The 16,013-nt window shown below is 53.0% G+C and overlaps 1 protein-coding gene across 2 annotated transcripts in view; it reads right to left on the reverse strand.

Moving 5' to 3' along the window:
• The window catches only part of raver2 (ribonucleoprotein, PTB-binding 2), a 230,687-nt gene that overhangs the window by 162,327 nt on the left and 52,347 nt on the right, over positions 1-16,013 (reverse strand). For both annotated transcript variants that reach the window (XM_014123424.3, XM_014123423.3), the window contains exon 3: positions 2,290-2,759. In XM_014123424.3, coding sequence (XP_013978899.3) covers positions 2,290-2,759 — 470 coding nt within the window. The remainder of the gene's footprint in view (positions 1-2,289; positions 2,760-16,013) is intronic.

The following is a 16,013-nucleotide window of genomic DNA, read 5'->3' on the forward strand; positions in this document are numbered from 1 at the left end:
GGGGTGGGGGTGGAGGGTTTAGGGTGGAGGAGGAACCTTAGTGCACTGCAGAGGGATGATGGTGGGGGTGGAGGGTTTAGGGTGGAGGAGAGCCCTTAGTGCACTGCAGAGGGATGATGGTGGGGGTGGGGGTGGAGGGTTTAGGGTGGAGGAAGAACCTTAGTGCACTGCAGAGGGATGGTGGTGGGGTGGGGGTGGAGGGTTTAGGGTGGAGGAAAGCCCTTAGTGCACTGCAGAGGGATGGTGGTGGGGGTGGGGGTGGAGGGTTTAGGGTGGAGGAGAGCCCTTAGTGCACTGCAGAGGGATGGTGGTGGGGTGGGGGTGGAGGAGAGCCCTTAGTGCACTGCAGAGGGATGGTGGTGGGGTGGGGGTGGAGGGTTTAGGGTGGAGGAAAGCCCTTAGTGCACTGCAGAGGGATGGTGGTGGGGGTGGGGGGCTTAGGGTGGAGGATTTAAGGGCCTTCTGCATGTGTATTTTATATTGGGTTGAACAGAGAGGGTAGACAGAGAGGTGAGTAAGACTGTATGTGGTAACAGTTAGAATAGGAAAGGAGCCTAAGGTCAAGGGACCTCTGAGGTATGGGATCTGTGAGTTATGGGACCTGTGAGTTATGGGACCTGTGAGTTATGGGACCTGTGAGGTATGGGACCTGTGAGGTATGGAATCTGGGAGGTATGGAATCTGGGAGGTATGGGACCTGGGAGGTATGGGACTTGGGAAATATGGGACCTGTGAGATATGGGACCTGGGAGATATGGGACCTGTGATGTATGGGACCTGTGAGGTATGGGACCTGTGAGGTATGGGACCTGTGAGGTATGGGACCCGTGAGATATGGGACCCGTGAGGTATGGGACCCGTGAGGTATGGGGTCTGTGAGGTATGGGACCTGTGAGGTATGGGACCTGTGAGGTATGGGACCTGTGAGGTATGGGACCTGTGAGATATGGGACCTGTGAGGTATGGGACCTGTGAGGTATGGGACCTGTCAGGTATGGGACCTGTGAGGTCTGGGACCTGGGAGTTATGGGACCTGGAAGTTATGGGACCTGGGAGTTATGGGATCTGTGAGGTATGGGACCTGTGAGGTCTGGGACCTGGGAGTTATGGGACCTGGAAGTTATGGGACCTGGGAGTTATGGGATCTGTGAGGTATGGGATCTGTGAGTTATGGATCTGTGAGGTATGGGATCTGTGAGGTATGGAACCTGTGAGGTATGGGATCTGTGAGGTATGGAACCTGTGAGGTATGGGATCTGTGAGTTATGGGAACTGTGAGTTATGGGAACTGTGAGTTATGGGAACTGTGAGTTATGGGAGTTATGTGATCTTTGCGTTCTGGGATCTGTGAGTTATGGGACTTGTGATGTATGGAATCTGTGAGTTATGGGACCTGTGGAGTATGGGATCTGTGAAGTATGGGATGTGTGAGTTATGGGATCTGTGAAGTATGGGATGTGTGAGTTATGGGATCTGTGCGTTATGGGATCTGTGAGTTATGGGATCTGTGCGTTATGGGATCTGTGCGTTATGGGATCTGTGCGTTATGGGATCTGTGAGTTATGGGATCTGTGAGTTATGGGATCTGTGCGTTATGGGATCTGTGCGTTATGGGATCTGTGCGTTATGGGATCTGTGCGTTATGGGATCTGTGCGTTATGGGATCTGTGCGTTATGGGATCTGTGCGTTATGGGATCTGTGAGTTATGGGATCTGTGAGTTATGGGATCTGTGAGTTATGGGATCTGTGCGTTATGGGATCTGTGCGTTATGGGATCTGTGCGTTATGGGATCTGTGCTTTATGGGATCTGTGCGTTATGGGATCTGTATATGAAACCATTAGGACGGATACTGTGGGTATGGCAGAGTGTAGGAGAAGATCTATAGCTTATCATCTGTTCACAACACATACACACAAACACACAAACGCGCACACAAACACACAAGCACACACACGATGCTGAAGCATAGGTCATTGCATAGCCTGCTGGTTCTGCAACAGCTAGGAGGCATCATGGTAATTTCATAATGTAGGTGTATTGATATCTGTGTGGGACAAGTGGAGGGTTACAGGGAGGTGGAGGACGGGTGGATGAGAGGGAGTGGAGGGATGGAAGATAGGAGGGGTGGACGGATACTGTGGGTATGGCAGAGTGTAGGAGAAGATCTATAGCTTATCATCTGTTCACAACACACACACACACACAACCCCCACACACACACACACACACACACACACACACAACCCCCCCACCCCACACACACCAAGTACTCCACCTCAGTCTCACCTGGCAGAAGACAGGCTTGTATCTGTCTGAGAACAGGAGGGTCAGCTCTTCTGAGTCGTACTCCTGGGGCAGCCGGTCCACACAGAGGCACTTAGAGTGGAGGTGGTGACCCGCAGTCAACTGGTTCACATCTGTCCATTGGACCATGACCGCACGGCCCCCCTCTGGTCGCCCCAGCAGCTCCGACCGCGCCCGCGACGCTGAGTCCTTCTTCATGTATTCCACGAAGCCGTAGCCCTTGGAGTGTCCGGTGAGCTCGCTGTAGACCAGGAAGCAGCGCTCGATGTTTCCGTAGGAACGGACTAGGTCCTCCAGCTGCTGGGCAGTAAAGGTGTGGGGCAGGTTGGTGAGGCAGAGCAGACTGTCTGTGGGCTGGAGCTGCACCGTGATGTCCCGGCTGCGCACGATGCTCTGGTGGAGGGAGCGGATGGCATCCTGAGCCTGGTCACCGTTCAGCAGGGTCACAAATGCTGGAGGGACACGGATAGGGGCGCACAGAGACAGGGACGGAGACAGGGACGCACAGAGACAGGGACGGAAACAGGGACAGGGGGACACAGAGACAAGGACGGAGACAGGGTACATGGATGCACAGAGACAGGGATGGAGACAGGGACAAGGACGGAATGCACCGAGACAGGGACGGAGACAGGGTACATGGACGCACAGAGACAGGGATGGAGACAGGGACACGGACAGGGATGCACCGAGACAGGGACAGAGACAGGGACACACAGAGACAGGGACGGAGAAAGGGACATGGACACAGAGACAGGGACGGAGACAGGGACACGGACAGGGACGCAGAGACATGGACAGGGACAGTGAGACAGACATGGACAAGGAGACACAGACATGGACAGGGAGACAGACATGGACAAGGAGACACAGACAGGGAGACATGGACAGGGACATGGACAGGGAGACAGACATGGACAAGGAGACACAGACATGGACAGGAAGACACAGACATGGACAGGGACATGGACAGGGAGACACAGACATGGACAGGAACATGGACAGAGACACAAACAAGGAGACACACAGCCAGAGAAACACAGAGACACGCATAGAGACACACAGAGACGCACAGAGAGAAAGTCCCACATTAGCTGGGAGCAGCCTGGAAATAATCCACTCACTGACAGACATATTTAACCTGCCTCTAAACACACATTGACAGAACAGCATGCTAGATCACTATGACAGGGGAGGCGCTTACAACATCACAGGCCAATAAACATGGCTAATCAAACCTGAACCCTTTCAAACGAATGCTAACAGCCCGAAACGACGGTCTGCCCCCCCCCCCCCCCAACATGGCCCCCCTCGCCGACATGCCGTGCAGTGATTCATTGGCCATGAAATGAGGCGGTAATGAATTGATATGGAATGTGTAGCGTAGCTATAATATCCCTCAGCCGAGCGAGGGCTGTAGTGATAGCAGCTTCTGTCTGACAGGCTGGCCAAAACACATGACTGCTGATTTAAAAATACATCTAAATAAACTTAATTTGCGAGTGCTGGTCATCTTCTTGAAAATTAAATTATTGTTAAACCTGCTAAACATTTATTGTCTGTGGTAGGTCTGTGTTGAATATTCAGTTTAATTTAGTTGAATTTATTTGCACCAAAGAAAACAAGTGATAATGTCACGGCTGTTAGAAGGAGCGGACCAAGATGCAGCGTTTTCGTAGTTCCACATATTTATTTAAACAGTGAAACCGAATGCAACAATTAAACACTTCAAAATATACACAAACAACGAACCATGACGCAGGAGGATCAAATACACTCACAACGAATAATCACCCACAAACACATGTGAAACAAACAACTTAAATAGGACCTCCAATTAGAGACAACAACAACCTGCTTCCTCTAATTGGAGGTCATGCCAAACAACACCAACATAGAAATGCAAAACTAGAAACTGAGCATAGACATACAAAAACAGACAAACACCCCCTGTCACGCCCAGACCTACTCCACCATAGAAAATAACAACTCACTATGGTCAGGACGTGACAGTACCCCCCCCCCCCCCCCCCCCCCAAAGGTGCGGACTCTGACCGTGCCTAAAAAAACAACACAACACAAAGGGAGGGTAGGGTGGGTGACAACTGTCTATGGCGGCGGCTTTGGTTCCGGGCGTGGTACCCCCACTGCCCGCTGATCCTCCCGCTTCTGTATGTCTGGAGGAACCAGACCATGGATCCTCGCCGGATGCTTCGGACCACCAACCGCCGCTGAAAACTCTGGGCTAAAGACCGCCGCTGCAGACCATCACTGGAGACTCGGGGCTGCAGACCATCGCTGGAGGCTCCGGACTGGGAGGCGTCGCTGGAGGCTCCGGACTGGGGAGCGTCGCTGGAGGCTCCAGGCTGAGAAGTGTCACTAGAGGCTCCGGACTGAAGAGCGTCTCTGTAGGTTCCGGACTGGGGACCTTCGCTGCAGGCTCCGTGCCATGGATCATCACTACTGGTTCCGCGTCATGGATAATCACTGGAGGCTTCGTGCCATGGATCATCCCTACAAGCTCTGGGCCATGGCTCATCACTGGAGGCATCGTGCCTTGGGTCATCCCTACAGGCTCCGGGCCATGGATCATCACTGGAGGCTTCGTGCCATGAATTAACACTACAGGCTCCGGGCCATGGATCATCACTGGAGGCTTCATGCCATGGATTATCGCTGGAGACATCGGACCATTTACCATCACTAGAGGCTTCCTACGGGGCGCTGGAACTGGTCTCACCAGACTGGGGAGACGCATTGCGGACCACGTGCTCAAAGCAGGCACCGGCCTTACTGGGCTATGGACGCGTACTGGAGGAAGAGTGTGCGGAGCAGGCACAGGGAACACTGGGCCTTGGAGGCACACTGGAGGTCAGCTATGTGGGACTGGCATAGGAGGCGCCAGGCTAGTAACACGCACCTTCGGGCTAGTGCGGGGAGCAGGAACAGGACGTACTGGGCTATGGTGGCGCACTAGAGGAAGTGTGCGCGGAGCAGGCACAGGGTACACTGGGTCTTGGAGGCGCACTGGAGGTCTGGAGCGCACGGCCTGCACAACCCGTCCTGGCTGGATGCTCAACTCCGCTCGATAACTGCGGGGTGCGGGCACAGTTCGCACCGGCCTTTGAATGCGCCCTGACGACACAGTGCGCTTCACCGCAAAATATGGTGTCTGCTCCATCACTTGCTCCCCACAGTAAGCATGGGAAGTTGTCTCAGGACTCCATCCTGACTCTGCCCAACTCCCCTTGTGCCCCCCCTAAACAATTTTGGGGGCTGCCTCTCAGCCTTGCCTTTCGGTGCATATAGAGCCTCGTAGTATGGTCGCTCCTCTTTCGCTGCTTCGATTTCCTCCCTCGGATGACGATACTCCCCAGCCTGCCTCCAGGGTCCTTTACCATCCAAAATCTCCTCCCAAGTCCATTGCTCCAGATACTTCTGCTGCTCCTTACCACGCTGCTTGGTCCTTCTTTGGTGGGTGATTCTGTCACGGCTGTTAGAAGGAGCAGACCAAGATGCAGCGTTTTCGTAGTTCCACATATTTATTTAACCAGTGAAACCGAATGCAACAATTAAACACTTCAAAATATACACAAACAACGAACCATGACGCAGGAGGATCAAATACACTCACAACGAATAATCACCCACAAACACATGTGAAACAAACATCACCTTAAATAGGACCTCCAATTAGAGACAACAACAACCTGCTGCCTCTAATTGGAGGTCATGCCAAACAACACCAACATAGAAATGCAAAACTAGAAACTGAACATAGACATACAAAAACAGACAAACACCCCCTGTCACGCCCTGACCTACTCCACCATAGAAAATAACCACTCACTATGGTCAGGACGTGACAGATAAACACCAATACAGGTACAAAAATGTATAAACAAATGGTGTGCAGGTGTGGTTGGAAGCCCAAGGGCTGTTAAAACAGATAACAAAACCTAATGATTATAAACGAACTGATCAGTAAAAAAAATCACTGAGTGGAAGAACTATATCTAAATCGTTTTTATTTTTTTATTTAACCTTTATTTAACTAGACAAGTCAGTTAAGAACAAATTCTTATTTACAATGACGGCCTAGGAACTGCCTTGTTCAGGAGCAGAACGACGGAATCTTTCATGGCTATCAGCCTCTTGCAGTTGACATCTTTTGAAGCAGAGCAGAGCCAACACTATCAAGGCCTGTTGCATTTATCCTAATGCTCTTCCAGCGTTCTGAGAACGTTGTGCTAAGTGCAACAGGATAGAGACTAATACTGGCATTATCAGGAGAGAGATTTGGGTGCTGTCGAGTTATGACTAAGGATTTGAGAGACACCGGCACAGTTTAGCAGTGATCCCACTGATGTCTGATGTAACTGATGTAACGGTGGAGCTGATCCCAGAGCACTAATGTGATTCCAGGATTGTTCTGTCAGAGAACACCAGAGAGGACCTCTCTCCCACGTCCCACCCATCGGCTGCTAGAACTCCCAGCTCCATGTGCACAACTTCACATTCCATTAAAGCGTTAATACATGCCGCCCGCCATCCTGCCCTGCAACCGCCCGCACAGAAATCAATTAACTCAACACTCTAATACTCAAACTGCATAATGGATCTAGTTCGCTGAGCTGAGACGGTAATCTGGTTATACTGCGGTAAGTACAGTAACATCCCACTAAGAGTAGCCTGTATGATGTCTTAGGCAGACTTTATGCCCCCTCTGAAGCTTTCCCTCTCTTTCTGTGTTTCTCTTTCTCTCTTTATTTCTCTCTCTCTCGCTCTTTCTCTTTCTCTCCCTTCATCAAACAATACACTCCAAGAAGTGGTGGCTTACTAAATGGAACACCGCTGCTCAATATTTTCTTCAAGTGAGAGAGTGGAGTGGAGGAATGGAGGAGGGGAGGACAGCTCAAACGTCTTAAATAGCTTACACAATAATCTTATAATACAGAGGCGTTCCAGAAGCTGCTGACAGGTTTTCAGGTTAAACGTTTCTCTCCAAAATACAAAGAGGCTCTTAATTACAAGGCTTGGCTTCAAAACGCAGTGATTGAATTGTATTTCTATAAGGACTGTGTATGGCAAGAAGAATGTAAGGAAAGAAAGACAGAGGGAATCTGTTGTGGAACCATTTCAAAGCTTACAATTCTACATACCATGTTTCCTTGTGAAGTCGCTAATTAAAAACACAGGACACTAAGGAGGACAGCGACTGTATGATGGCTAAATCACATTGTGTAGAACACAGGGCTTTGTTCACCTACTATGCTCCTGTCAATACCATACTGTAGATGACATCCTCTCTGTTTCTTCACTATGGCCATGTTTGTACTCCATGTACCCAACAGATGGTATCACAGGATGGGAACATGCCCCAACCCACATTAACATTCCTCTTCGTCCACATCACCGAGAACTTGTCATGGACCAACACCACCACTCATGTCAAGAGGGCGCAACAGCGTCTTAATTCCTAAGGTGGCTGAAGAAATTCAGTATGCCACCCCGCGTCCTCTCCAAATATTACCGCTGCACCATCGAGAGTGTCCTGACCGGTTACATCACGGCCTGGTACGGAAATTGCTCCATCCGCGACCGCAAGGCCCTCCAGCGGATGGCGAAGACGGCCCAGTTCTTCCACCCATCCAGGACATCTACATGAAACGGTGCCTGAGGAAGGCATGCAGCATCATCAAGGACCCCACACACCTCAGCCACACTCCAGTTCTCTCCCTTACCGTCGGGCAGACGATATCGGAGCATGAGGTCTGATACCAATAGGCTCAGAGAGAGTTTCTATCTCCAAGCCATCAGACTGCTGAACACTTGAACTGGACTGACCACCTGCTCTGATTCTCCACATCTTAACACACAACACAACTGCTGCTACCAGACTCCTATTATACTGCTACATTTATATACTTGCCTCCGCTCACCCCCTCCCTTCCCCAAAACACATGTAAATATTGGACTAAAATATTGGACTAAAACATTTAAACGTGTTAACCCTCGCAAGGCTGCCGGCCCAGACGGCATCCCTAGCCGTGTCCTCTCTCCTGTACTCCCTGTTCACCCGTGACTGCGTGGCCATGCACGCAGCCATGCACGCTATCCACATCGACGGGACATTAGTGGAGAAGGTGGAAAGTTCCTCAGCGTACACATCAAGGACAAACTGAAATGGTCCACCCACAGAGACAGCTTGGTGAAGAAAGCGCAACAGCGCCTCTTCAACCTCAGGAGGCTGAAGAAATTTGGCTTGTCACCAAAAGCACTCAAACTTTTACAGATGTACAATCGAGAGCATCCTGTCGGGCTGTATCACCGCCTGGTACAGCAACTGCTCCGCCCACAACCGCAAGGCTCTCCAGAGGGTAGTGAGGTTTAAATAACGCATCACCGGGGGCAAACTACCTGCCCTCCAAGACACCTACAGCACCCAATGTCACAGGAAAGCCAAAAAGATAATCAAGGACAACAACCACCCAAGCCACTGCCTGTTCACCTGTATCATCCAGAAGGCGAGGTCAGTACAGGTGCATCAAAGCTGGGACCGAGAGACTGAAAAACAGCTTCTATCTCAAGGCCATCTGTCATGACACCGACGGATGGTGGCGCCCCTCCTCGACGGGGCGGCGCTCGGCGGTCGTCGTCGCCGGCCTACTAGCTGCCATCGATCCTTTTTGTTTCACTTTCTGTTGGTTAGGTCTAGGTAGGCACGCACCTGTTTTGGTTTAGTTATTAGTAGGGGGGGGTTATTTAGTCTAGCAAGGTATGTCTGTGTTTGTGCGTGATTATTTTTGTCAGGTTGTACGTCTGGGGAACAGGTGTTTTTTCCCTTCTGCCTGTAGGTTTTGTGGCAGTGTGTTTTGGGCTGCGTCCCTACGCTGTGTTCGGGCTGTTTATGGGTATTTGTTTTACCTTGCCCTACCCTACCTGTTTTTGGCAAGCGTGGATTATTTATTAAAAAGAAACGAGTGTTCACGGACTTGTGTCTCCTGCGCCTGACTTCAACCCTCCTGCTTCCTTGAGCATTCTGACAGAATCACGCACCAACTGATGGAGTCAGCAGGAGCTTCAGCGCCAACCCCGTCCATGGAGGAAAGAGTTGCCCAACACTCCACCCTGCTCCACCGTCTGGGTACCGCCATAGATCAGGTGTTGGCGCGCATGGAGAGCTGGGACCGAAGCGCTCTCGGCCCCATGAACGCGGCAGGTCAACAGCCTGCGCCCCAACCAGCACCCACAGCACCCAGTACCAGTGGGGTGAAACTCACTCCCCCCCAGGGAGTACGATGGGACGGCCGCTGGGTGTAAGGGCTTCTTACTCCAGTTGGAGTTATACCTGGCGACCGTTCGTCCCTCTCCCTCGGGGGAGGAGAGCGTCAGCGTCCTCGTCTCCTGTCTCATGGGTAGGGCCCTGGAATGGGCAAACGCCGTGTGGGACAGTCCGGACTCAGCCAGGGACAACTACCCAGAGTTCACCCGCCGTTTTCGGGCAGTGTTCGATCATCCCCCGGAGGGGAGAGCGGCGGGTGAGTGGCTATTTCAACTGAGACAGGAGACGAGGAGTGCGCAGGACGTTGCTCTCGAGTTCCGGACCCTGGCCGCGGGAGCAGGGTGGAATGAGAGGGCCCTTGTAGATCACTACCGATGTAGTTTGAGGGAGGACGTCCGCCGGGAATTAGCCTGTCGGGACACGACCATCACCCTGGACCAACTGGTTTACCTGTCCATCCGACTGGACAATCTGCTGGCCGCCCGCGGACGTCCGACCCGGGCCCTGCTTATTCCACCCTCCAGCCCTCCTGCTCCCACGCCTATGGAGATAGGGGGGGCAGCAGCCAGGAAGACTGGAGGGAGAGTTCGCTCCTGCACCTCATGTGGTCGCAGAGGGCACACTGTGGACCGGTGCTGGAGAGACTCACCCGGGAGTCCAGAAGGCAGGCAGAGCGCTCCTTTGACACCTCAGGTGAGTCAGCACCAGCCTCACCCAGAGCCCCCTGTCCGTCACATGTATGTGTCAGTGTCTTTTCCTTGTTTCTCCCCTCACTCCCGGCTTAAGGCGCTAGTCGACTCAGGCGCGGCGGGGAGTTTTATGGACCGTGGGGTCGCGGCTAAGTTAGCGATTCCCCTGGTTCAGTTGGACCAACCCTTCCCCGGGCACGCGCCATACAGTCGACCACTAGGGTCAGGGCTGGTCAGGGAGGTCACTGTGCCACTGGTCATGGTAATGCGGGGGGGTCATGAGGAGCGGATTAGTCTTTTCCTCATTGATTCCCCAGCGTTTCCAGTGGTTCTAGGGATTCCCTGGCTAGCCACTCACAACCCTAAGATTTCGTGGGGACAGAGGGCTCTTAAGGGGGGGACAAATGAGTGCTCGGGCAGGTGCATAGGAGTTTCCATCGGTGCGACTACGGTGGAGAGTCCAGACCAAGTCTCCACCGTGCACATTGCCTCAGAGTATGCCGATTTGGCTATCGCCTTCAGTAAAACGAAGGCGACCCAATTACCACCTCATCGACGAGGAGACTGTGCGATAAACCTCCAGGTGGGCGCTGCACTTCCTCATAGTCACGTTTATCCCCTGTCTCAGGAAGAAACAGCGGCTATGGAAACATACGTCACTGAGTCTTTGAGGCAGGGATACATTCGGCCATCTAACTCACCCGTCTCCTCGAGCTTCTTTTTTGTGAAGAAGAAGGAGGGAGGTCTGCGCCCGTGATTTGACTATAGAGGTCTAAATGCCATCACAGTGGGTTTCAGTTACCCACTACCTCTCATCGCATCGGCGATAGAGTCATTTCACGGGGCGTGCTTCTTCATGAAATTGGATCTCAGGAGTGCATATAATTTGGTGCGTATCCGAGGAGGGGATGAGTGGAAAACTGCATTTAGTACCACATCTGGCCATTATGAGTACCTCGTCATGCCGTATGGGTTAAAGAATGCTCCCGCAGTCTTCCAATCCTTTGTGGACGAGATTCTCCGGGACCTGCTCGGTCAGGGTGTAGTGGTGTACATCGATGACATTCTGGTCTACTCCGCTACACGCGCCGAGCCTGTGTCTCTGGTGCGTAAAGTGCTTGGGCGACTGGTGGAGCATGACCTATACGTCTAGGCTGAGAAATGTGAGTTTTCCAAACCAGCCGTCTCTTTCTTGGGGTATCGCATTTCCACATCAGGGGTAGTGATGGAATGTGACGACATATCAGCCGTGCGTAATTGGCCGACTCCCACCACGGTGAAGGAGGTGCAGCGGTTTTTGGGATTTGCCAATTACTACCGGAGGTTTATCCGGGGCTTTGGGCAGGTGGCAGCTCCCATTACCTCACTGATGAAGGGGGGCCCGGTGCGGTTGCGGTGGTCAGAGGAGGCGGACAGGGCCTTTAGTCGTCTGAAGGTTTTGTTCACCGACGCTCCAGTGCTGGCGCATCCGGATCCCTCTTTGCCCTTCATAGTGGAGGTGGACGCATCCGAGGCTGGGGTAGGAGCCGTGCTATCCCAGCGCTCGGGCACCCCCCCCCAAGCTCCGCCCCTGCTCCTTCTTCTCTAGGAAGTTGAGTCCGGCGGAGCGTAACTATGATGTGGGGGACAGGGAGTTGTTGGCTGTGGTCAGAGCCCTGAAGGTGTGGAGACATTGGCTTGAGGGGGCGCGTCACCCTTTTCTCATCTGGACTGACCATCGCAATCTGGAGTACATCCGGGTGGCGAGGAGACTGAACCCGCGTCAAGCCAGGTGGGCAATGTTCTTTACCTGATTTCAGTTTAACATCTCGTATATCCCAGGTTCCCGGAACACTAAGGCCAACGCACTGTCTTGTCTCCATGACGCCGAGGAACGGTCCACCGATCCCACTCCCATACTTCCAGCCTCCTGCCTGGTGGCACCGGTGGTCTGGGAGGTGGACGCGGACATCGAGCGGGCGTTACGGACGGAGCCTACTCCTCCTCAGTGTCCAGTGGGTCGTAAGTACGTTCCGCTCGGTGTCCGCGATCGTCTGATTCGGTGGGCGCACACGCTTCCTCGGGTCACCCAGGGGTTGAGCGGACAGTGTGTGGTCTTAGTGGTAGATACTGGTGGCCCACCTTGGTGAGGGACGTGAGGCACTATGTCTCCTCCTGTTCGGTGTGCGCTCAGAGTAAGGCTCCCAGGCACCTGCCTAGAGGGAAATTACAGCCCCTCCCGGTTCCACAGCGACCATGGTCCCACCTGGCGGTGGATTTCCTGACCGATCTCCTGCCGTCTCAGGGCAACACCACGATCCTGGTCGTTGTGGACCGGTTCTCCAAGTCCTGCCGTCTGCTTCCTTTACCCGGTCTTCCTACGGCCCTGCAGACCGCGGAAGTCTTATTCACCCACGTCTTCCGGCACTACGGGGTGCCCGAGGATATCATCTCAGATCGAGGCCCCCAGTTCACGTCCCGAGTGTGGCGGGCGTTTATGGAGCGACTGGGGGTTTCGGTCAGTTTGACCTCAGGGTTTCACCCTGAAAGTAATGGGCAGGTAGAAAGGGAAAATCAGGAAGTGGGCAGGTTCCTGCGATCCTACTACCAGGACCGGCCAGGGGAGTGGGCAAGGTTCGTGCCATGGGCCGAAATGGCTCAGAACTCTTTGCGCCACTCCTCTACCAACATGTCGCCGTTCCAATGTGTGTTGGGTTATCAGCCGGTCCTGGGGCCATGGCATCAGAACCAGACGGAAGCCCCTGCGGTAGAGGAATGGGTTCAGCCCTCTAGGGAGACCTGGGACGCTGTTCAGGATCCCTGGAACGAGCCAGGGAACGACAAAAGGCGAGCGCTGACCGGCGCCGCAGTGAGGCCCCCGTGTTTACCCCAGGGGAGAGCGTCTGGTTCTCGACCCGGAACCTGTCCCTCCGCCTGCCCAGCTGGAAGCTGGGTCCGCGGTTTGTGGGGCCATTTAAAGTCCTGAGGAGAATAAAAGAGGTGTGTTACAGATTACAACTTCCTTCTTATTATCGCATTAACCCCTTGTTTCATATGTCTCTCCTCAGGCCGGTGGTAGCTGGTCCGCTGCAGGAAAATGAGGTGCGGGAGGTCCCTCCACCCCCCCGGACATCGGGGGGCCCCCGGCGTACACAGTCCGGTCCATCTTGGACTCCAGATGCCGGGCGAGGGGCCTGCAGTACCTCGTGGACTGGGAGGGGTACGGCCCGGAGGAGAGGTGCTGGGTACCGGTGGAGGACATATTGGACCCAGCACTCATCCGGGAGTTCCACAGCCTCCATCCGGATCGCCCTGCGCCTCGCCCTCTGGGGCGTCCTCGAGGCCGGCGTCGGCGCGCGGCGCGAAGTACTGTCACGACACCGACGGATGGTGGCGCCCCTCCTCGACCGGGCGGCGCTCGGCGCTCGTCATCGCCGGCCTACTAGCTGCCATCGATCCTTTTTGTTTCACTTTCTGTTGGTTAGGTCTAGGTAGGCACGCACCTGTTTTGGTTTAGTTATTAGTAGGGGGGGTTATTTAGTCTAGCAAGGTATGTCTGTGTTTGTGCGTGATTATTTTCGTCAGGTTGTACGTCTGGGGAACAGGTGTTTTTTCCCTTCTGCCTGTAGGTTTTGTGGCAGTGTGTTTTGGGCTGCGTCCCTACGCTGTGTTCGGGCTGTTTATGGGTATTTGTTTTACCTTGCCCTGCCCTACCCTACCTGTTTTTGGCAAGCGTGGATTATTTATTAAAAAGAAACGAGTGTTCACGGACTTGTGTCTCCTGCGCCTGACTTCAACCCTCCTGCTTCCTTGAGCATTCTGACACCATCAGACTGTTAAACAGCCATCAGTAACATAGAGTGGCTGCTGCCAACATACTGACTCAAATCTCTAGCCACTTTAATAATTAAAAATTGGATGTAATAAATGTATCACGAGTCACTTAAACAATGCCACTTTATATAATGTTTACATACCCTACATTACTCATCACATATGTATATACTGTACTCTATACCATCTACTGCATCTTGCCTCTGCCGTTCGGCCATCGCTCATCCATATATTTATATGTACATATTCTAATTCATTCCTTTACACTTGTGTGTATAAGGTAGTTGTTGTGAAATTGTTAGATTACTTGTTAGATATTACTGCATGGTCCGAACTAGAAGCACAAGCATTTCGCTACACTCGCATTAACATCTGCTAACCATGTGTATGTAACCAATACAATTTGATTTGATTTTGACTATAAATTGTGCCTTCCTGTATTATACTTATGCTAAAATGTTTATTATATTCTATTGAGGCATTTACTTTATGTTGGTATTCTTATCTTTTATTAATTCTTATTGTTGTTGCATTGTGGAGACGGAACCTGTAAGTAAGCATTTTGTTGGACAGTATATACCATGTGTATCCCATACATATGACTAATGAACAGGCAAGGCCCAGCTAGAAGGACAGTCCCAGAGTTCAGACCATGGCTGTAACACACACAGATGATTTGTTTTTCCTCTTTCCTTTTGTTGCCGTTGGAAGCTCAAACTAGGCCCTGCCTGCTGATTTACATCACGTCAATTAAAGGAGCATCCACTATAGGCAAAGCCATGGTTCTTCTGTCTCTCTGCAAACACACACAATCTGGATATAAACACACAGAGATGCAACAGACACGTGTCAACAGAACAAAGTCAACTCGAGTCTAACTCTTTCACAGCAAGAATTCATGTTTTCTCTCTACAACCGTAGCCCTGGCGTCTCCTTCTCTCCCTCCCTGACAGCTAACATAAAGCTCAGAGAGAGAGAGAGAGAAATGTAATTGAATTGAGAGAGCGAGTGAACACGTTTCACTGTTATCGCAAACTGGTCATCAGAGCAGCACTTTAATTTGCATCTCTCCTCAGCGACCCTGGCCTAAAGTATTGTGTTCTGCATAGGAACCACCCACCCACACTCTTCACTCAGCCCCATCACTTACTGCTGACCCCCAGCTCCAGCCCCTTTAGCCCCCATCCTGTCTCAGCCTCTCCTGCCTCCCAGCTCCAGCACCTCTAGCCCCATCCTCCCTCAGCCTCTCCTGCCTCCCAGCTCCAGCACCTCTAGCCCCCATCCTCTCTCAGCCTTTCCTGCCCCCCAGCTCCAGCCCCTCTAGCCCCCATCCTCTCTCATCCTCTCCTTCCCCCCAGCTCCAGCCCCTCTAGCCCCCATCCTCTCTCAGCCTCTCCTTCCCCCCAGCTCCAGCCCCTCTAGCCCCCATCCTCTCTCAGCCTCTCCTTCCCCCCAGCTCCAGCCCCTCTAGCCCCCATCCTCTCTCAGCCTCTCCTGCCTCCCAGCTCCAGCACCTCTAGCCCCCATCCTCCCTCAGCCTCTCCTGCCTCCCAGCTCCAGCACCTCTAGCCCCCATCCTCTCTCAGCCTCTCCTGCCTCCCAGCTCCAGCCCCTCTAGCCCCCATCCTCTCTCAGCCTCTCCTGCCTCCCAGCTCCAGCACCTCTAGCCCCCATCCTCCCTCAGCCTCTCCTGCCTCCCAGCTCCAGCACCTCTAGCCCCCATCCTCTCTCAGCCTCTCCTGCCTCCCAGCTCCATCCTCTCTAGCCCCCATCCTCTCTCAGGCTCTCCTGCCTCCTAGCTCCAGCCTCTCTAGCCCCCATCCTCTCTCAGCCTTTCCTGCCCCCCAGCTCCAGCTCCAGGCCCTCTAGCCCTCAGTCTCTCTCAGCCCCTTCAGCCCCCATTCATGAGTGGCCAGAAA

Source organism: Salmo salar, chromosome 10 (assembly GCF_965601325.2).
Source record: "Salmo salar chromosome 10, fSalSal1, whole genome shotgun sequence".
Taxonomy (NCBI): Eukaryota; Metazoa; Chordata; class Actinopteri; order Salmoniformes; family Salmonidae; genus Salmo; species Salmo salar.